The sequence below is a fragment of the Dendrobates tinctorius genome, unplaced genomic scaffold (genome assembly GCF_039654945.1).
Source record: "Dendrobates tinctorius isolate UK_male_01 unplaced genomic scaffold, ASM3965494v1 ptg000014l, whole genome shotgun sequence".
NCBI classification, from domain to species: domain Eukaryota; kingdom Metazoa; phylum Chordata; class Amphibia; order Anura; family Dendrobatidae; genus Dendrobates; species Dendrobates tinctorius.
This window is the reverse complement of record NW_027361682.1, coordinates 5,634,553-5,658,122: the sequence shown is the minus strand read 5'-3', so window position 1 is coordinate 5,658,122 and position 23,570 is coordinate 5,634,553. Positions and strand designations below refer to the sequence as shown.

The following is a 23,570-nucleotide window of genomic DNA, read 5'->3' as shown; positions in this document are numbered from 1 at the left end:
AACTTGCTCACTGAGCCAGTGCGCGTGTCCTGAGTAAAGCGAATTGTGCTCAAAGATACCTGTGGAGTGGGCAGCAGCCGAGTAGGTGCGTACTTCAGAACAACAGGACCTGAAGCACATGACTGCTGGGGACGTGACCTAAACTCCAGAGAGCTAGGAGCTGCAGAAAACTCCTAGCAGGGTAACTGTGAGACAAAGTTACCAAGGGGCATAGACAGGGAGGATAGTCAGGACGTAGCCAATGAGTCATACACAGAGATAGCTGCAAGGTACAATAGGGGCGAGCAGAGAGTAGTCAGATAACAGGCAACGAGTCATACACAGAGAGGGTAGCGCAGTACAGAATCAACAGGCAAACTCACAACGGGGAACAGAACCGGGTCAGAACCATATAAACAAGCTATAACAACGAACAGGCACAGGCACACATAGGTCACCACACTCGGCCAAAGGCAAAAGTATAACTGACAGGGATTGGTGCTTCCCAGGGGTTTAAGAAGCTCTCCCAGAACCAAAGAGAGGCCACAATCATTAACCCCAGGTGTGCAGGTCAAAACCTGCACTGAGCGTCAGACATTAACCCCTGACGTGCAGCTCAAAAACCTGCACAGGGATCATGACACCGTGACTGGCGGGTCAAAGATAACGACTGATATTCTGACCGCTGGGGGCGGGGGAGGCCTAACGTAGGGATGAGGCCGTATGACAGATGGAGACAGTTCTCTCGACCTGTGGGGCAAGGTGTAATGAGTGCCCGGTCTCGAGATCCTGGTGTAATGTTGTGTGTTCAACACCACAAGTTTGAACAGAGGGGGGAGGTATGTGGTGTAGTGACCACTGTGTCCACTAGGGGGTGCTGTGTGGGTGTCCCAGGACGACTGGATAACCTTGTCCAGAGTGGTAACAGGAGCAGGGTGCTAAAGGATCGTTATGTATCTCAAGGTGGGTGGCCTTGGGATGGAGGCTTGCTTATGTGCTGGTCAGCAGAGCTGATCTTTCATTCCAGTGTGACAGGGAGAAGTCTCCAGGTAGCTAGTGAGACGGGCAGGCGCAGTTACCTACAACCCCACCCAGGGGATGTGTTTAAGAACTCTATTGTAAAGTGTGTATGAGTGGTTGAAGGACCCGTGATGAGGTCATAGCCATGTTACCCCTGTGGGCGTGGCTATGGACCATATAAGGTGGCCAGGGTAGGTCACATGGAGTGAATGCTGGGACCTGGTTGGTCCGTTTTGGAAGGTCCCATCTGAGAGAGATGGGGCTGTCTTCCTGACAGCAAGTGAACGCTGTGTTTAATGGCTGCACACGCCTGATAGTTCTCTGGAGGGAATGGACGTCTGCAGTGAGCTGAAGCAGCCATGAGGAAACCCTGATGGGTGAGATAACTGTGAGGCTGAAGAGCCAGCATATGGAACATCGCATAACCTGTGTGACCACAGGCTGGACAGAGTGAAGCTCTGTCATGGACGCTATGCTGTTTTCTATTGCTTTGATGGTTTATGATGCATGAATAAACCGCATGGACTAAGATTGTTTTATGGACAACCTGTGCCGGATCTGATTATTTGGCTGCCAAGCGAGTATCCCCTACCCGAATGACAGCGCTACCTTACAAAGCAGAGTGCCAAACGGAATGCTATAACAGCGCAGACAGAAGAGAAACAGAACTGGATATAACAAGAGTAGATACTTGTTGCTCCAGCACCCTCCCTATGATGGAGGGGCCAGAAGTAGTAATCAGTGCGCTGCCACAGATTAATTGACATTTTCAAAAAATGCGTACTGTCCTTTTAAGAGAACGGAGATAAGTGCGCGTGTCCAAAGCATTCTCCTTGGAGGCCTGCTGGCAGCATGCCAGGAAGTGGGGGAGAGAGAAGCAGCAGGATGCCGAGGGACAGAGAGAGCAAGGATCCTGACGGGGACCTCGCAGAGGTACAGGAGCGGGTGAGGTACCAGAACTGGGGGCAGCTCCAGAACCGGGTTTAGCACAATTAATGAGTGGAGGACAGAGGCGCCTCTTAAGAAGTTACAGGTCTTTGAGAGACAGAAATATTGCATGTTTTTAGGTGACCAAATACTTATTTTCCACCATAATTTGCAAAAAAAATCTTGCCAAATCAGGCAAGGTGATTTTCTGGATTTCTTTTCTCATTTTGACTCTCATAGTTGTGATTTACCTATGATGTCAATTACAGGCCTCTCTCACCTTTTTAAGTGGGAGAATGTTGTGAGTTCATTTTCCCCTTTGTCACTGAGGTCTGGTGAACTCCCTATTCTGGTAAAGGAAGTTAATGAGCCTGATTATCAGGCACCTGAGTCTAATGAGGATGACTGGCTGAGTGGAGTCACTGACTGGATATAAGGCTGCCGACGCCCTTCTGCCCTGCGGGTGATTTCTCTGTGGACTTCTAGGACACCAGTCTGATTCCTGCTTCCCTAAAGCTAAGTTTCTGCTTTGCCTGTTTGCATTTATGTTTTGTGTTTGTATTCCTTGCTTTTCTGGATTCTGCCATTCCCTGCTGGGATGAGCTGAATCTCCTTTTGCCGGTTGCTCTGTCTTCAGAATATTCCTGAGTACTGACATAGCTTTTTTGAAGCCTAGCATCTTCAGGGCCTTTTTCACTGTCAGTCTGTTGGCTCTTATTTTCATAGGGTTTTTCACGGATTGCAGACAGCAGCCTTCCTGTCCTTTCCTATCTAGGTAGTTTGGGGCCCCGTCTTTGCTCAGTCTATCTTTCTGTCTGTGTTAGTGTTTTCATCTTGCTTCACCGTCATTATATGTTGGGGGCTGCCTATTGCTTTGGGGTCTGCTCTGGGGCAGTTTAGATTTTCCCTTTCTTTCTTTAGGCCTATTTAATTCTCCGGCTGTGATCGAGGGGTCTAGGGCATCGTAGGAACCCCCCACGGCTACTGTTAGTTGTTGTGATAGGATCAGGGGTCTGCTATCCGATAGCTGCCAACCTCTCTGGTTTTCTGGACTTAGTTAGCATTTTTGTTTTTGCCTCCTACGGTGACTCAATCATAACAAGAGAACTTACACAATTGGTGGCTGACTAAATATTTTTTTCCCCACTGTATAGCTATACGTGGTTGGATCTCAATAGCATCACTATATTGCTCCTGCAGTGTAACCAGTCCATCTGAGGTGTGCAAATTTTTTTGCAATGGTAATACTGCAAATTTTTTTCAGCAGTGAATTTTATATGGCATTTATTGTGGTAAGGGACGGGGAAGTGGACATAATGGTGAACGTAGATGCCGTGGGAAAGGTGAAACTGTGCCTGCCAAGGGAGCACAACAAACACACATCATGTCAATCTAGCTTCCTGTCCCACTTTGTAGGGGGGCGCAGACCATCACTCTTGAAGCCAGACCAGTGTGAAAAGTTTGTTGGATGGATAGCAGATAATGCTTCCAGTCACTTTTCCAGTACCACCATGTCTTCCACATGGTAAAGTCTCAGTAGCGGTGTTTCTGAACCACATAATCTTCCTTCCTCTCACCATGCTGATTTCCCAGAGACAAGTGATCCTACATTTGGACACCCCGAAAGGCTGTTCACATTTGCATTTAAATATTCTGACCTCTCACTCTGCTCTTTTCAAGTGGAACATGAGGTTGCATGTAGCAATGTCCAAATATTTGAGCAACTACGCTCACAAGAAGGCGGGAAAATGGTGGGAAAATGCAATTACTATCGAAAGAGGTGGATAATGATAAGACACTTGCCAGCAAGTGGTGTTGTTACATCAGTTACCAAGGTGAAGGACCAGAGTGTGGAAGTGGAAGACAAGGTGGTGGACAGTGGGGTAGTCAGAGATACAAGGCGGGCAAGTGTTCCCCAGAGCACCAACACGGGTGAACTTGCCATGCCAAATTTTATGTTCACAAGTCTGGCGCTTTTTTAAAGACCGTCCAGTTAGCCCTAAAGCCATTTGCAACATCTGCCATGCCTGCATCAGCAGGGGCAACACTAACCAAACAACACCATGAAGACCACTGAGATCTCCAAACAAGTCAGGGACAAAGTAGTTGAGAAGTACAAGTTAGGGTTGGATTACAAAAAATATCTAATTCTCTTATGATCCCCCGAAGCACCATGAAATCCATTATCATCAAATGGAAAGAACATGGTGTCACAAAAAACCAAAAGAGAGGGCCGCTCACCAAAATTATCAGCTCGTGCAAGGAGGGCATTAATCAGAGAGGCAGCACAGAGACTAAAAGTAACCCTGAAGGAGCTGCAGAATTCCCACGCAGAGAATGAAATATCTGTCCCTACAGCCACAATAAGCCATATACTTCATAGGGGTTTGCCTTATTTGGAGGATGGGCAGAAAAAAGCTTTCCCTTCACACAAAAATTGTAAGGCCTGTTTTGAGTTTGCCAAAAGACCTGTGGGACACTCCTAAAATGTATGGAGGAAGGTGCTGTGGTCAGATGAGACCAAAATTGAACTTTTTGGCTAGCAATGTAAGCACTCTGGTGCCAAACCAACACAGCTCATCATCCCAATAACACCATCCCCACAGTGAAATATAGTGGTGGCATCATCATGCTGTTGGGATGTTTTTCAGCAGAAGGGACAGGGGAAATGGGCCAAGTCAAAGATGGAATACAAGCATATTCTTTATCAAACCCTGTTTCAGTCTGCCAGTAATTTGAGACTGAAATGGAGGTTCACCTTCTAACAACACAATGACCCAAAGCATATTACTTAAGCAACACTCAGGTGATTTAAGGGGAAACATGTAAATGTTTTGGAGTGGCCTAGTCAAAGCCCATACATTAATCCAATTGAGAATTGGTGGTCAGGCTTGAAGATTGCTCTTCACCAGAGGAAACCATCTAGCTTTAAGGAGCTGGAGCAGTTTTGCCTTGAGGAATGGGCAAAACTCCTAGTGGCACGAAGTGGAAAGCTCATAGTAATTTATCCAAAGCGACTTGCAGCTGTAATTGCTGCAAAATGAGGCTCTACAAACTACAGACTTTTGGGGGTGAACAGTTATGCACACCAAAGTTTTTAGTTAATCTGTCTTATTTATCGTTTGCTTCACACTAAAAAGAAAACCAAGTGTTCACAGTTGTAGGCATCTTCTTTACATGAACTGATGCAAACAATAAAAAAACAGGAACATTCCAGGCTGTATGGTGTCAAAACACAAAAAATTCCAAGGGGGGTGAATGATTTCTTAAGCCACTGTACACAGGAGTGCTACATATAGAACTTAGAACTGCTTTTTTCAGTTTTTGTTTTTATAACTTTTTGCATCTTTAGTAAGTCTGTTACTGACTTGCTCTATTTTTTCATACATATTAAGTACAGTACCGTTTGTGTATAAGGCCTAAAACTTTAATGGCTTTTCTTTTTTGTCTCCATAATGACTAATTGGTACTTTGCGTAGGTGACCTGTTTGTGGCCTGCAGGCTATGAGTATATTATTTGTATGGCATGGATTTTGCCGCCTTTTCAGTGTGTGATGTCAGCTTTGAATGTGGTTGATGTGTGGACCGGGTGGCATTGCATTATGTGTTCAATCTGTAGCCTGAGTAAGAGGGGAGAGTTAGATGGAGCTGTAGTGTGACAAGTATCCCTTATAGTCACCTGCACCCCATGTCACGGCTGGAGCTAAGTGAAAACCTGAAACAAAAACATATATAAATGAACTGGAATACAAGTACATGCATGCAACGTGTTCACTGGCCACTAAAATGACAAAACCTAAGATAAAAACTAAATGAACAAATAAAGTAAATAAATAGCAATAGTGCATGAAAATAACATAGGGTTCTTGGTGAACATAATTTTGATTAAAAATAAAGTAAAGGCCATACCACCATGTCATAGTGACTATATTCAAGACGGTCCTAGCCTCTAGTATTACAGCCCTACCATATGTCAAATGACGAAAATGTGACTACGGGCCTTGCGAGTTTTAATACTAGAGTTTAATACCATCCTGAATGGGGTCTTGGTGAACATGGTTTTTAACCAAAAAACGTAAAAGCAATCCCCCCACGACACAGTGACACTATTCAGGACAGTCCTAAGCTCTAGGACAAGCACCCCATGTAATTTTCATCCACTATTATTATTGATTTTCTAACTGCAGAATATTTGCTCACTTTGTTTTTATATTGGGTTTTGATTTTTTAAGTCAAGGTCTGAACTAAGGGGGAAGGATGGTGCACATGACTGGATGTAGTGATCATTTGAAGCACATAACGACTCCGTAGATTTCTTACATGGGATCTTTATGTTTTTGTATTTGTATCAGGTCACCTTCTTCCCATTAAGGTCCCTACAATACTAGATCCTCTCAGTGGACATCTTCTATATAAGAGAATTTTCCTGATTGACCCATCAAGGATGAATATGGACAAGGATAAGATGATGGATAGGATATTTCACCTCACCCTAGAGATTCTCTTCCAGCTTACTGGAGAGGTGAGAGATTCTAATGACGTCAGATTACATCATTCCTACCTATGGGAATAACAGATGGACAGAACTGGAGAGGTGAGGACTCTGGAACTGTCTGTAGTGAGATTTATTAATGTGTCTCTCCATTACCAGGATTACAAAGTCAAGAAGAACACCTCTAGTGAGCTCTGTCATAACCCTCTGTCTGAGGGATGGGGAAGACCCCTGAGCCCAATCACGGGGCCTCCACACCATCTCTTGATTCATGAGAACGTCAATGAGCAAAAGATCCTAGAACTCGCCTACAAGATGATTGAGCTGCTGACTGGAGAGGTGACACTGCTGGGAATGCTGGGACATTATACAGTAACTCTGTGAAGGGATCGGGGTGATTACTGTATCATTTTATGTGTTAGGTTCCTATAAGGTATCAGGATGCCACTGTCTACTTCTCCTTGGAGGAGTGGGAATATTTAGAAGGACACAAAGATCTGTACAAGGATGTCATGATGGAAGTTCCCCAGCCCCTCACATCACCAGGTAATAGACAGGACTAAATACACATGACCTATAATTATCTGTATATAAAGAATTAATTCAATCCCTTTGTGGTTCCTTCAGTTCTGTCCAGTGAGAGGACAACACCAGAGCGATGTCCCCATCCACTTATTCCACAGGACTGTAAGCGAGAGGATCCCAATGTTCCTCAGGATCATCAGGTAGATGGAGAGAAGGTGTCATGTGGTCTTCCCTTTGATGTGTACAGCGCTGTGAAGGTCTTGTGTTCAGTCTTGTTTTATCCACTAACATTATACTTAGAGGTATTCGCATCTCCAAGATACTATCCCAATATGTAATAGGTGTAATGACAGTAGTATTAGCAAATGCCTCCAATTAGAAACATGGTATAATTCTCCTGATTTGCTACGTCGCTTACCCCATATGCAGGCATGTCACTGCACTGGTGGCTGGGAGTGGATTTCCTTACGGATATTATCTATTTTCTCTGTAAAGTGGGAGGCCAGATCATCAGCACAAAGGTCTGTGATAGGGGCTTGTACTTTCGGCCTGAGGAGGGAGTGAAAGGTGTCAAAAAGTTTCTTGGGGTTGTTGGATAGTGAGGAGATAGTGAGGAGATCAGGGTGGTGTAGTAGGTCTGTTTGGCAAGGTGAAGGGCAGAGTTGTAGGTTCTTAACATAAATTTGAAGTCTTCTGGTGTGCAAGTTTTCCTCCATAAGCGTTCAGCACTCCTAGAGCATCGCTGGAGAAATCGAGTTTGCGATGTGAGCCAGGGCTGTTTTACTCTGTGTTTGGAGGTTCTGAGGGTGAGGGGCGCTACCTTGTCCAGGGTGCTTCTGTCATTGTAGTGGTGTACAGCCAGATAAAGACAGGAAAAAGAGGAGATTGGGGACAGTGATGAGTATAGGGAGTCTGAAAGTGTATGAGGGTTAATGGCTTGTAGATTTCTGAATGTATGGTAGGTAGGAGTGTGCTGGGGTGACCGAGGATTTGTGTGAGCGTGAAGGAGAGAATGTTGTGGTCAGAAAGGGGAAGCTGTGAGTTATTTTGGTAGGAGATTGAACAGAGCCGGACAAAGACCAGGTCGAGGGAGTTACCGTCTTTGTGTGATTCAGAGGTTGAGAGCTGTGAGAGGCGTAGAGAAGTGGTTAGTGATAGGAGCTGGGATGCAGATGTGGAAGTGGGGCTGTTAATGGGGATGTTGAAGTCTCCCAGGATAAGGGTTTGTAGTTCTGAGGACATGAAATGTGGCAGCCAGGCCGAGAAGTGGTCAAGGAATTGGGTGGGTGAGCCTGGGGGCCGATATACAGTTAGGTCCATATATAATTGTACAGAGACAACATTTTTCTAATTTTATTTCTAGACATTACCACAATGAATTTTAAACAAAACAATTCAGATACAGTGGAAGTTCAGACTTTCAGCTTTCATTTGAGGGTATCCACATTAAAATTGGATTAAGGGTTTAGGAGTTTCAGCTCCTTAACATGTGCCACCCTGTTTTTAAAGGGACCAAAAGTAATTGGACAATTGACTCCATGGCTATTTCATGGACAGGTGTGGACAATCCCTTCGTTTTGTCATTCTCAAGCAGATAAAAGGCCTGGAGTTGATTTGAGGTGTGGTGCTTGCATTTGGAAGGTTTTGATGTGAAGGAAACATTCGGTCAAAGGAGCTCGCCATGCAGGTGAAACAAGCCATCCTTAAGCTGCAAAAACAGAAAAAACCCATTAGAGAAATTGCTACAACATTAGGAGTGGCAAAAACTACAGTTAGGTACATCCTGAGAAAGAAAGAAAGCACTGGTGAACTCATCAATGCAAAAAGACCTGGGCACCCACGGAAGACAACAGTGGTGGATGATTGCAGAATAATCTCCATGGTGAAGAGAAACCCCTTCACTACAGCCAACCAAGTGAACAACACTTTCCAGGAGGTAGGCGTATCAATATCCAAATCTACCATAAAGAGAAAACTGCATGAAAGTAAATACAGAGGGTTCACTGCACGGTGCAAGCCACTCATAAGCATCAAGAATAAAAAGGCTAGACTGGACTTTGCTAAAAAACATCTAAAAAAGCCAGCACAGTTCTGGAAGAACATTCCTTGGGCAGATGAAACCAAGATCAACCTCTACCAGAATGATGGAAAGAGAAAAGTATGGCGAAGGCGTGGTACAGCTCATGATCCAAAGCATACCACATCATCTGTAAAACACAGCAGAGGCAGTGTGATGGTTTGGGCATGCATGGCTGCCAGTGGCACTGGGTCACTAGTGTTTATTGATGATGTGACAGAGGACAGAAGCAGCCGAATGAATTCTGAGGTATTCAGAGCCATACTGTGTGCTCAGATTCAGCCAAATGCAGCCAAACTGATTGGTCACCGTTTCATACTACAGATGGACAATGACCCAAAACATAAAGCCAAAGCAACCCAGTAGTTTATTAAAGCAAAGAAGTGGAATATTCTTGAATGGCCAAGTCAGTCACCTGATCTCAACCCAATTGAGCATGCATTTCACTTGTTAAAGACTAAACTTCAGACAGAAAGGCCCACAAACAAACAGCAACTGAAAACCACCACAGTGAAGGCCTGGCAGAGCATCAAAAAGGAGGAAACACAGCGTCTGGTGATGTCCATGAGTTCAAGACTTCAGGCAGTCATTGCCAACAAAGGGTTTTCAACCAAATACTAGAAATGAACATTTTATTTACAATTATTTGAACTGTCCAATTACTTTTGGTCCCTTTAAAAACAGGGTGGCACATGTTAAGGAGCTGAAACTCCTAAACCCATCATCCAATTTTAATGTGGAAACCCTCAAATGAAAGCTGAAAGTCTGAACTTCAACTGCATCTGAATTGTTTTGTTTAAAATTCATTGTGGTAATAATGTCTAGAACCAAAATTAGAAAAATGTTGTCTCTGTCCAAATATATATGGACCTAACTGTATGACTGTTGGAGAGGGGACAGAAGAGCCTGATGGTGTGGACCTCAAAAGAAGGGAATGAGAGTGATGGAAGTGCAGCCCCACTTTTCAGCTTTTGAATTTCCACAAAAATTTAAAATAACCAATACATTTCGTTCAACTTCACAATTGTGTCCCACTTGTTGTTGATTCGTCACCAAAAATTTACATTTGGTATCTTTATGTTTGAAGCATGATATGTGGGAAAAGGTTGAAAAGTTCCAGGAGGCCCGAATACTTTCGCAAGGCACTGTATATAGGGGACAGGATTTTTTTACAAATACTGGACCAGTTTGATTGGCAAGAAGGATTCGAGTTGGCTACAATCAAAGTCAAGAGCCTGTACACCCACATCACACAGGATGTCAGTGGTGTACAGGCAGTAAGGCATCGATTGCAGGACAAAATACAGAGGGTGAACTACTGAACTTTATATATACTGTTTTGCATAACTCCTTTCAATTTGCTGAATACTGGTATACCCAGGCAGCTGGTACTGCAATGGATACGCCAGTGGACCCAACTTTGTAGATATATTTTTGGGGTATTTTGAAACTTGACCACATGAACTTAGATTAATAAAGCACAAAATATTGCGCCAATGGTGAGTGCCACCCATTTTTTTTGTACACTCATAATTTTTGAAGATTGTATTGCTGCACTATTGAGCACTACCACATCTGGCATTCTCTGCTAACCAGCATTGTGTGCTGTAGTGGTATATATTTGCAACAAAGCCAGTCTGCTCATATTTTAAAATGTTCTAAAGCTGATCATAGATGCTAGATGTCTGGATTACCTCACTATTTTACTGTTATGGAGACTGCTGGTTATAATTAGGACCAAACAGGGTGGATTTATACAGGAGACCTGCTATCATGTCATTTTTGGGTTTTATGTTACTTTATGATTTCTGTTCCTATTCATTCCACACGACATGTTCATCTGTCTTTGACTTTAACAATTTTTGTTATAGGGTAAAGATCTGACCCATATTAATACTACAGAGACATATGTGAGGGATGATGAGCGGTGTAAAGAGGAGATTCCTACAGATAACTGCACATGTGAGTAGTGGCCTCAGTCTCAAATTCTAATCAGTCAGTGGCTGTAGGATTTTTTTATGTATTGAATATTTTTAGTGTTTGTTATACAGAGCTTTTCTTGTAGATTTTACACTTAAAGATTTAGTGTCAAAATGTGTTTTTTATTTTTAAACAGTATTTTTTGCCATAATCCCATCTCAGTTGCTGCAGAGTTTCATACTTGTGGATCGTGAACCCACTGCTCCACAGGCCAGGCTTACCCTGGAGGAGAGTGACTAAGGGGCTATCTGATTTTCGCTGGAGCTCCTGATGGTGGAGAAACGCTTGAGCAACCAGTAGCCACCAGGTATCACACCATGGTCAGTCCACGGTACTATGGCAGCTGACCCCAAGAGTCAGGATCACAGTCATGGACTGATGAGTCCAAGACAGGACAGACACTGATGTTGCTTCAGGTACCAAGGAAGAGGTTGCAGATTTAGGTACCGCCTGAGCGGTTTCAGGTTCAGTTACAGCCGGAGGGGTTTTAGGTTTAGGTACCGCCACAGTAGTTTTAGGTTTAGGTACCGCCAGAGCTGTTTCAGGTTTAGGTACATCCGCAGTGTTACAACAACAGGGTCTGGTTCTAACCGGACATGTTTAGAAATGGTTTCACAGTAGGCGGTTTCAGGGATCATTTTCAGGCAAAACAGATACAGCAATAGGTTAAGGTTCAGACTGGGACATGTTTAACAATGGGTTCAGACTAGAACCTGTTCAGGAATAGTTTCAGGGACCTGACAGCAAACTAGAGAGTACAAACTCAAACTAAACACTAAAGGGGACGTTGTATAAGCATCTCCTTACAAAGGAGGATGCCATTGGCTTGGGACTAATCCAGAGTGCTTTCACTGCTCCTTTAAGAAGCTTGGAGCGGTCCTCGCTTCTTAAAGGGACAGCATGAGTACTAAGCGTTTGACGAGAAACCTAAGTGCCATATGTAGACCCTGTAAGAAGGATGCGTGGTGGTGAGTATGTCTGCATCCATGCATGGAGAGGGACATTGCAGGGACGCCAGCATTAATGTTACACAGAAGAGATACTTTTGTATTCAAAGTCGTGTCCATCACAGGACATTTAGTTCAGTGGATGCCTTTAAATATACTTTTGAAGATGATTAGTGCCAGAAACTTCTGATATAGAACGATATAGAAGAAAATGGAGGACAGGGTGCTGTTGATAATGAACATCCAAAGAATAAAAGATGCAGTCATTAAGCAATAAGACATTGTCTACACATTACGATACCAAATTGACATCTTCATCAGGCCAAATATCAGTTCAGAATCAAAACAGGTAGCCTGAATTGATCAATAAAGGAATCTTAGAAAGGAATTCCAGAATCCAAATCTTCATAAAAACTCACATTATTGTATAAAATATACATGGACCATGTGTATGCCACCCCATTTTTACAGATCTCAAAAGGAAAAACAACATTTAATCAGCTAGGTACAGTAAATTTACAGCCAGAATCATCAGAATAGATATATAGCACAGATAGAATAGCTAGATGTCCTCTTCATATATTTCACAAGCTCCCCTATATATAATAAACTTGCACCCTTTAGTGCCTTTCATGTTGCACTAAAAAGTGTCTAGTCTTAGTCAACCTATTAAATAAATAATTTAAAAAATACTTGGGATCCCCCCTATTTTTGATAAGCAGAGAGCTGTGGGCTCATATTATCAGATTGGGAAAGTCCCTGGTTATTGTGCGCTAACCATCCTAAAAATACCAGTCTGCAGCCACCCAAGAATCACATGAGATGCACCAATTCTTGGGCTTTGCCTGGCTTTTTCCGATTGCCCTGACATGGTGACAATCAGAATAATGGTAGTTGGGGTTGATGTCAGCTGTGATCTGTTAAAAATCACAGCTGCTATCAAGCCCTGGGGTTAGTAATGGACCCAAATTACAAACACATTATTGAAAAATAAAAACATACAGAAATTAAATCTTTGTTTGAATAAAGACTCCCTGCCGTAGTCCATGTTCCTCGAATCTCGCTTTGCGACTATGAATAGTAGTAAAGTGAACACTATTCACAGGTGCTGAATGGTGAAGAGCAGAGACATGGGAGCAAGTGACCCTTATGAGCTATGTCTTTAGTACACAACATCTGTGATTAGTTGTACTTTACTGATATTCACAGTCACCGGAGCCAGTTTCAGGTAATATGGACTACGACTGCGGAGCTTTGTGTGGACATTTTTGGCAATAAATTGGTGAATGAGGATCTCTGTGGGGGAGTCTTTATTCAAATAAAGTATTTTTTCTGTTTGCTTTAATTTTTGTTTACTTGGTTAGTAATGGGGGTGTCTGATAGACACCTCTCCATTACTAACTCCATGGCTTATTAGCAGCTGTGATTTTTGAAAAGTCACAGGTGTCATCAACCCCCAAATACCAATACCCCAATTTCTACTGCACCAGGGCAAGTGGGAAGAGCAAAGCACCAGGATTGGCACATCTAATGTGATGTGCCAATTCTGAAGTGACTTTGTGCTATTTTTTTAGGCTACGGAACCTTCCCAGCCTGATAATATCAACTCGCAGTTGTCTGCTTCACCTTGACCAACTTTTTACTATTGATGCTGCCTATGCAGCATCAGTAGTAAAAGATAGGATGTTAAAAATAATAAAAAAAAATAAAAAATATGGTTATTCTCATCTTCCGACGGCCCCCGATCTCCTTAGCGGAGCTTCTGGTATGTTCCGTTCCCAGGGATGCTTTGCGTGAAGAACCTTTGTGACGTCACACTTGCGAGACCGTGACGTCATCTGAGGTGATTCGCGCAATGCATCCCTGGGAACAGAAGATGCTGGTGGCAGCGTGGCTGAGAGGCGGGAAGGCTCTGGGGGCCGTCAGAGGGTGAGTATATCACTATTTTTTATTTTAATTCTATTTTTAACAGGATTATGGTACCCAGGGCGTGGAGAAGAGTCTCCTCCAGACCCTGGGTACCAGCTGCACATGAAGCGCTCACTTTACACATGGTGTGCATAGCCACATGCATAAAGTGAGTGTTTCAATGCAATCCTATGGCGGCGGAATCGCCGCGCTTCTGCAGAAATAATGAATGTGCTGTGGATTTTACTGCTATGTGATTCCACAGTGGAAAAATCCACAGCATGGGCACAGCAACTGTGGAATCCTATAGGATTGCATGGGAATGCGCTTTTTAAGCGTTTCCACTGTGGCTATAACATTAAGGTGTCATATTGAAAATTTTCATTTTTATTCACGAAATGTTGTTTTCACCCCAAATTTGTAATTTTCACAATGATAAGAGGAGAAAATGGACCCCATAATTTGTTCTCCAATTTGTCATAAACGCGAATGTACCTCATATGTGGTCAAAAACTTCAGCTTGGGCATATGGCAGGGCTAGGAAAGGAAAGAACGCCATGTCAATGCCATTTCGCACTTGAAGAGCTCCTGAAAACAGCTGAAACTGCCCACAAGTGACCCCATTTTGGAAACTAGACCTGTCAATGAATTCATCTAGGCGTGTAGTGAGTCTTTTGAACCCATAGGTGCCTATAGCACTGAGACGTGGAAATATGACATTTTAGTGGTAAAAATTTAATTTTTGTATTTGCTGCAATATGAATGAATTTGTTTTTGCATCATCCTACTTTGAGACCTGTAACTTTTTTTTTTTTTTTTTTCACGAATGAGCCATATTAAAGGTTTTTGAGCTTTTTTTTGTTGTTGCGGGGTCGGTTTGGCGTTTTCATTTCTACTATTTTTTTTTTACATTTTTTTTTACATATGACTTTTTAATCGCTTTTTATTCACATTTTGTGAGTCAGTCTGATGAAAAAGCTACATTTTTTTTCCATGGCATTCGCCAAACGGAATAAATAACGTGCCAATTTTATAGAGCAGGTGGTTCTGGACACTGCAATGCCAATTATGTGTATTTTTTGTTTGTTTTTGTTTTATCACAAACGCTACGTTTTGAGTGGCAAAACGGATTTTAGTGTGCGCTTTTTTTGTGTGTGTTTTACTTTTTGACATTTTTGACTTTTTTTTTTTTACTTAGTCCCATTGTGAGACATGTATAATTTTTATTTTGATCACTGCTCTCATACACTCATGTACTTCTTTAGGACACAAACTGTATATACAGACAGTGGAAGATGAACATATTTATATACAAGGTTTAGCAAAAAAAAAAAATGGGTGCCAAAGAGACACCTGACATTTCAAAGTTAATTTTTTTTATTTAAAAGAACTGAAGACAGAGAAAACCGGAAAAGAAAAGAGGATTTTCTTGTGAAATAATACTCAATGTGACGGCAGACTTGTAAATATTCACATCACGCCCTATGGAGATTCTCCAATACTGATGGCGATGCAGAGCGGTCATGTGACCACAAGTATGCCATATGCATACCTTCAGCCGCATTTCCATTAGAAGCGTGCAGCCTCGTCAAATTCACTTGCATTGAGCATGGTCGTTCATGTCTAGTCAGAACATGGTCGGGATTATGCATATCACATACTTGTGATCTTATGACTGCTCGGTCTCTCCGCTGTACACAATGTGAGGATTCACAAGTCTGCAGTCACGTAGAATAACTGCTGACTGTGTTGATAAACCTGGACTACCCCTCCAGGAACGCTAGTTTAATAAAAATGTTTGTGTAAACAGGATTCTGATAACTTCCACAATGGCAGCTTATGAGACTTAAGAGATTTTTAACACATCGCACAGTGCACATGGTTTACCATAGTCACCCTGTGTGTACACAGGCTAATAAAGAACTGCCATTCGCTAACGACCTACCAGCTGGTGGTCATCTAGTCCTGCCTGACAGTCCATGTAAACAGAATCCAAGTTAAAGGAGTTGTCCAGTTAGGAATTCCAACCCCACCACCAGATAAGTCATCAATATGAGATTTGTGAGGGTCCGACGCTGAGCACCCCCAGCGATCAGATGTTACTTGTTATGGCACCTGCTGGAGGTAAACACTGAATGTGTTTTGACCGCTGGATTAGAAGCCTTTCTATAGGGCTAAGCAGCTCCATTAAGCGTGCTTACCTCTGTCAGCTGCCATAAAAAGTGATTTTCCAAACACATTCTGTTCTTTTTCTCAATCAATTCTCTTCATTTTCTATTCCGAGAAGCAGGTGAGAATCTGTTTGTGAAATCATATACTTGTGATCACGTGACATCTACTCGACCAGCATAAGAAAGCCAAATTCAATGATTACACTGTTAGTATTCAGCAAGCTGCACTGCTGACTAAATATTTAGGCCCCTTTCACACGTACGGTACACACGTAGACCCATTCAAATGAATGGGTCTATGCACATGTCATTGTGTTTCCATGGACCGTGTGTCCGTGGGCAAAAAGCGCTGACATGTTCCTTTTTTTGCCATCATCATGGACGGCAAAATGTCCCGCACACGGAGAATACACTTTGATGTCCTCCGTGTGACACAAACGGCCGCCGGGGAAGAAGCACTACTGTAAGCGCTCTTCCCCAGTGGCTGGTGCTGAAGCCGGCTTGTCATCATTCTGTCGTTATATTAAAGTCCGAACGACAGCAGGTGGTGGGTTTTGGGACTGTTGCCCCCATCATCTGACATCTGCTGTCACTAATAACAGTGACAGTAGGTGCAGAGGATGGGAATAACAGTCCCAAAAGCCACCATAAGCTGTCATTCAGACTTTAATATAACGCTCATCATTCTCCTCTGCTCACTGGCAGAGAAGGGGAGAATGATGACAGCCGGCTTCAGCACCAGCCACCGGGGAACAGCGTTTACTGTAGCGCTTCTTCCCCGGCGACTGTCCGTGTGGTACTGATGTGGCACACGGTTGCCAAATGTAGTACACACACGGACACGGATATCTCCGTTACAGTTTTTTCCGGTACCAGAAATATACGGATGTGTGAAAGGGGCCTTAAACTAGGTGAAAAAGCCATGTAACTAGATGGGACGATGGTCTGAGAGTATAAATTATAATATATATTTCATACTCTGCCTATTTTACAAGTTTTCCCACCTACAAAGAATGTAGAGGTCTGTAATTCTTAATTGAAGGTACACTTCAACTGTGAGACAGAATCTAAAAATAAAATCCAGAAAATCATGCATTTTATTGCATGAAATAAGTATTTGATACAATAGAAAACAGAACTTAGCCTGTTTACGACCTTTGATGTATAGATACGTCAAAGGTTGTGTCCCCGCACTCCATGCAGGAGCCAGCGCTGAGCCCCGCATGTTTTCCGGTACATGACAGCTGAAATAAAAAATTCACTGATTTGTTATCGCCGCTGTCATAAACGCTCAATCTATCAAAATATAAAAAGATTTAATCTGATCGGTAAATGTCATAACGAGAAAGAAAATCAAAACGCCAGAATTACATTTTTTTGCTTGCCGCAATATTGCAATAACAGCGGATCAAAAGATCATATCAACATCAAAATGCAAAATGGTATCCATAAAAACGTCAGCTCGGCGTGCAAATAATAAGTTCTCACACAGCCCTACATCACGAAAAATGGAGACACTACGGGTCTCGGGGAAAAAGGCTCCATTGTTTTTTTTTGACAACTTTGGATTTTTTTTCACCACTTAAATAAAACAGAATCTGTGAAATTGTAATGAACTGCAGAATCATAATGGCAGATCAGTTTTAGCATTTAGTGAACATGGTAAAAAAATAAATATACATTTTAATTATGTAATTGCACTTTTTTTTTGCAATTTCACCACACTACGATATGGTAAAAATCAATGGTGTCATTCAAAAGTCCAATTTGTCTGGCAAAAAATAAGACCTCACTGGAACATATACAGAAAAATAAAAAGTTATGGCGGAAACGCAAAAACGGGAAACCCCTAGGTTGTGAAGTGGTTAGTATTTGGCACAGAAACCTTTGTTTGCAATTACAGAGTTCAGACGTTTCCTGTAGTTCTTGACCAAGTTTGCACACACTGCAGCAGGCATTTTAGCCCACTCCTCCATACAGATCTTCTCCAGATCTTTCAGGTTTCAGAGAGGTCGCCTAGGCTACTCCAGAACCTTCAAATGCTACTAACGGAGCCACTCCATAGTTGCCCTGACTGTGTGTTTCATGTCATTGTTATGCTGGAAGATCCAGCCACGACCCATCTTCAATGCTGTTACTGAGAGAAGGAGGTTGTTGATCAAAATATCGCAACACATGACCGGCGAATTTGCACTACAATAATTTGCTATGCACTCGGCAGGGCAGAGAGAAATATGCCTGCTCGAAAGCGCAATGCTGAAGACACTGGTGAGGTAGGATGAGTTATCCACACGAAGCAAGGACAGTGACCGCAAGAAGAGCGGAGGAGCTGGACTAAGACCAGCGACGCCATTTGGACAGGTCCTCCCCATAGGTAAGTATAATAAAAGCTTTTTTTTTGTTTTATGGAGAGCACATTGGGGAGATATATACAGCTTTCAGAAATGCTGTAACAGAGGGCTTACAGATGCTGGCCCTACTTTACATGGGAAAAACCTGGTGACAGGTTCACATTAAGCTCGATTAATTCTGGTGTCCACCTGTTAAAGTTAGTGTTGAGCGATACCATCCGATATTGAGAAATATCGGAAGGATTGGATCGGCCAATATCCAAAAAGTATCGGGTATTGCCGATTCCGATCCCGGAAGTCCCATTCAAGTCAATGGGACCGAAATATCGGAATTAAAAAAAAACCCTTTCTTTCCTTGTAGGTTAATTCTACATGAAGAAAACAACTAAGAATAATGTAGAATGTTTTGGGGGAGGTGAAGGAGACATTAAAGGCATAGAGGTTTAGCCCAATCAAATGGAATAGCAGGAATTAATTTTTTTTTTTAAGACGTTCGGAGTTACAAAGATATTGACTATGTTAACCTCTTTTATATTTTGTCAGATATGTATGTTTCACTACTTCCATGCTCTTCACCTTCTTTTTCACTTCTCCCACACTTTCTCCTTCATGTTCCTCAGCAGCAGCATCTTTTTCATCAACTTCTTCTTCACCTTATTCATCTTCTTCTTCTTCACCTTCTTCCTATTATTCTTTTTTTCTACATTATTCATATTCTTCTTATTCAACGATTATTCTTCTTCATATTCTACTTCTTCATCTTCTTCCTATTCTTCTTCTTCATCATATTCTTATTTGTGACAGGCATTCCTGTATTTGTTATCTATAAAAGTTTGAAGATTACACCTTCCGTTCTGCCTGTCACAAAAGATTTACAGCTGGATTTGTCCGCGTTCAGTTTGGCCTGCAGCAACAGGCATTTTCCAGGGGCACCACGAGGAGGAACGGACTCACCCCCATACACTGCTTAGTCTTCTTCTGCTTAGAATTTAGATAATATCTTTTGCTCTGATTTTTAGTCTTATGCTTAATGTTCTTCTGATTTTGGTTCTTCTGATTTTGGTTCTTCTGCTTTTTGTTCTTCTGCTTCTTGGTCTTCTGTCTCTTGTTGTTCTGCATCTTGGTGGTTGTCTTCATGTTCTTTGTCCTCTTGGTCATCTTTTTCAGGGTCATCTTTTTGGTCTTCTTTGGGGTGGTCTTCAGGGTCGTCGTCCTCAGGGTCGTCGTAAGGGAGATCCAGAGTGAGAACCAAAAACCATTTCCACAAGCTTGAACTTGGAAAAGTAGCAGAAGGTACAAGAAGGCTGAGGAACTGCTGAGAACCAGCTGACGGCACTGGAACCCGGATGGTTAGCAGAAGGAACAAGATCAAATGGAACTAGCGGGGACCAGCTGATGGTGCTGGAACCCGGAGGGGCAGCAGAAGGAACAAGAGCCAATGGCACAATCGTGGACCAGCTGACGGTGCTGGAACACGGTTACTAAGCAGGAGGTACCTGTGCTACAAAGCACTACCAAGGACCAGCAGACGTTGCTGGAACTCAGATACCGAGAAGGAGGCACCTCGGCCAAAGGCACTGCCGAGATCCAGCTGACGGTGCTGGAATCCGGATGGGTAGCAGAAGCTGCAAAAGCAAATGGAACTAGCAAGGACCAGCTGATGGTGCTGGAACCCAGAGGGGCAGCAGAAGGAATAAGAACCAATGGCACAACTGTTGACCAGCTGACGGTGCTGGAACACGGTTACTAAGCAGGAGGTACCTGTGCTACAAAGCACTACCAAGGACCAGCAGACGTTGCTGGAACTCGGATACCGAGAAGGAGGCACCTAGGCCAAAGGCACTGCCGAGAACCAGCTGACGGTGCTGGAACCCGGATGGGTAGCAGAAGCTGCAAGAGCAAATGGAACAAGCGAGGACCAGCTGATGGTGCTGGAACCTGGAGGGGCAGCAGAAGCAACAAGAGCCAATGGCACAACCGTGGACCAGCTGATGGTGCTGGAACCCGGATGGGTAGCACAAGGTACCCATGATAAACAAAGTTGCAAGGCCGCGAGCCGGCCGCAGTTACCGAAACCCACAGCCCTACAGGGGGTGCTTGTCCTTTTGGCACTATGGAACCAGCCTTTATTACCAGAACCCGCAGCCCACATAGGAAGCACCTAAACTGCAGGCACCATAGACTCGGCTAACCCGACCGCAACACGACAGGACAACGTATTGGTGGCAAAGTGACGTTGACACTACCCGGAAACAGCAGGCGTGCTGGACACAGGCTGGGCAGGAGGGAGTACCCGTGCCAAAGACACTGCCGAGAACCAGCTGACGGTGCTGGAACCTGGATAGGTAGCAGAAGCTACAGGAGTCAATGGAACTACAGAGAACCAGCTGACGGTGCTGGAACCCAGAGTGGCAGCAGAAGGAACAAGAGCCAATGGCACAACTGTGGACCAGCTGACGGTGCTGGAACACGGTTACTAAGCAGGAGGTATCTGTGCTACAAAGCACTACCAAGGACCAGCAGACGTTGCTGGAACTCGGATACCGAGAAGGAGGCACCTAGGCCAAAGACTCTGCCGAGAACCAGCTGACGGTGCTGGAACCCGGATGGGTAGCAGAAGCTGCAAGAGCAAATGGAACCAGCGAGGACCAGCTGACGGTGCTGGAACCCGGAGGGGCAGCAGAAGGAACCAGAGCCAATGGCACAACCGTGGACCAGCTGACGGTGCTGGAACATGGTTACTAAGCAGGAGGTACCTGTGCTACAAAGCACTACCAAGGACCAGCAGACGTTGCTGGAACTCGGATACCGAGATGGAGGCACCTTGGCCAAAGGCACTGCCGAGAGCCAGCTGATGGTGCTGGAACCCGGATGCATAGCAGAAGGTACCTATGATAAACAAAGTTGCAAGGCCACGAGCCGGCCGCAGTTACCGAAACTCACAGTCCTACAGGGGGTGCTCGTCCTATTGGCACTACGGAACCAGCCTTTATTACCAGAACCCACAGCCCACATAGGAAGCACCTAAACTGCAGGCACCATAGACTCGGCTAACCCGACCGCAACACGACAGGACAACGTATTGGTGGCAAAGTGACGTTGACACAACCCAGAAACAGCAGGCGTGCTGGACCCAGGCTGGGCAGGAGGGAGTACCCGTGCCAAAGACACTGCCGAGAACCAGCTGACGGTGCTGGAACCCAGATGGGTAACAGAAGCTACAAGAGTCAATGGAACTACTGAGAACCAGCTGACGGTGCTGGAACCCAGAGTGGCAGCTGAAGGAACAAGAGTCAATGGCACAACTGTGGACCAGCTGACAGTGCTGGAACACAGTTACTAAGCAGGAGGTACCTGTGCTACAAAGCACTACCAAGGACCAGCAGACGTTGCTGGAACTCGGATACCGAGAAGGAGGCACCTCGGCCAAAGGAACTGCCGAGAACCAGCTGACGGTGCTGGAACCCGGATGGGTAGCAGAAGGTACCCATGATAAACAAAGTTGCAAGGCCACTAGCCGGCCGCAGTTACCGACACCCACAGTCCTACAGGGGGTGCTTGTCCTATTGGCACTACGGAACCAGCCTTTATTACCATAACCCGCAGCCCACATAGGAAGCACCTAAACTGCAGGCACCATAGGCTCGGCTAACCCGACCGCAACACGACAGGACAACGTATTGGTGGCAAAGTGACGTTGACACTACCCGGAAACAGCAGGCGTGCTGGACCCAGGCTGGGCAGGAGGGAGTACCCGTGCCAAAGACACTTCTGAGCAGCAACTGGCGATGTTGGAGCCCAGGGTCAATCAGGGTGTAGGCTAATTTCATCAAGTTTAATATCTGTTGTAAACTACTACTGATTTTAAACGTGCTTCAACTAGGCCTCTTGCTCCACTCTGTCTCTAGTATTCCCCTGGCCTCCAACGCCACTAGTAGTGGTAATGTGGACAGAGCAGGAGACATTGCCGGACACACATCAGGGGATCAGCTGACGTTACTGAACCCCAGTAACACAGGAACAAGTGTGGATTGTGCAGACGCCACTTCTGAACAGCAACTGGCAGGGTTGGAGGCCAGGGGTAATAATAGAGACAGAGTGGAGCCAGAGGCCTAGTTGGAGCAAGTTTGAAATCAGTAGTAGTGTGAATGTGGAGGCAGCAGAAGACATTGCCGTCCACCCAGCAGGGGAGCAGCTGGCGTTACTGAACCCCACTAACACAGGAGCTAGTGTTTTTCTCTGTGCAGATGGCACTTCTGAGCCACAACTGGCTGTGTTGAAGCCCAGGGATTACAGTTCAGGTGGTAGAAACATGAACACAATAGGAGACCTGGATACTGTTGCCAACCAATTATTTATTCTGGAAGAGAACTGGCAAATTCTGGCAAGATCCAGGCCTTGTTCATTTTCAGAAAAGTAAGCCGGTCAACATTATCGGAGGATAGTCGCGTGCGACGGTCTGTTAGTACACCATCTGCGGCACTAAAGACGCGTTCCGATAATACACTGGCAGCAGGGCAAGCCAGCACCTCCAATGCATACTGGCTAAGCTCTGGCCATGTATCCAGCTTAGAGACCCAAAACTTGAAGGGGGAAGAGCCGTCTGGGAGTACACTGACAGGGCAAGACATGTAGTCTGTCACCATCTGACGGAAACGTTGCCTCCTGCTGACTGGAGCCGTCTGTGATGGTGTAGACATTTGTGGCGGGCACACAAAACTTTGCCACATTTGAGCCACACTGGTCTTGCCTTGTGCTGAGGCGCTGCCTCTGCTCCCTCTTTGTGCAGAGCTTCCTCCACTGCCTTGACGCACAGAGCTGCTTTGTAAAGCACTAGCAGCACTGCTCTCGGGTGGAATGGAGAACATGATGGACTGCACCAGTGTGTCTTGGTACTCCCGCATTTTACGCTCCCGATTCAACGGTGTTATGAGGCTTTGTAAGTTGTCTCGGTAGCGAGGATCTAGGAGGGTGTACACCCAATAATCAGCCGTGTTGAGAATGTGGGCGATGCGGCGGTCTTTTCTCAGGCACTGCAGCATGAAATCAACCATGTGCTGCAGACTCCCAACTGCCCAAGAAACGCTGTCCCCTGCTTGAGGCGTCATCTCTGCCTGCTCTGCATCACCCCACCCTCGCTGTACATACTGACTAGAGCATTGTGTACCTCCCTCCTCTGGAGAGATGTCTTCC

The 23,570-nt window shown here is 44.5% G+C and overlaps 1 protein-coding gene across 1 annotated transcript in view; it reads left to right on the top strand.

The window, feature by feature from the left end:
• The window catches only part of LOC141073801 (uncharacterized), a 68,125-nt gene that overhangs the window by 32,590 nt on the left and 11,965 nt on the right, over positions 1 to 23,570 (top strand). Inside the window, exons 2-6 of the mRNA XM_073561246.1 lie at positions 6,279 to 6,448; positions 6,578 to 6,757; positions 6,841 to 6,964; positions 7,046 to 7,143; positions 10,892 to 10,982. Coding sequence (XP_073417347.1) covers positions 6,371 to 6,448; positions 6,578 to 6,757; positions 6,841 to 6,964; positions 7,046 to 7,143; positions 10,892 to 10,982 — 571 coding nt within the window. The 5' untranslated portion in view covers positions 6,279 to 6,370. The remainder of the gene's footprint in view (positions 1 to 6,278; positions 6,449 to 6,577; positions 6,758 to 6,840; positions 6,965 to 7,045; positions 7,144 to 10,891; positions 10,983 to 23,570) is intronic.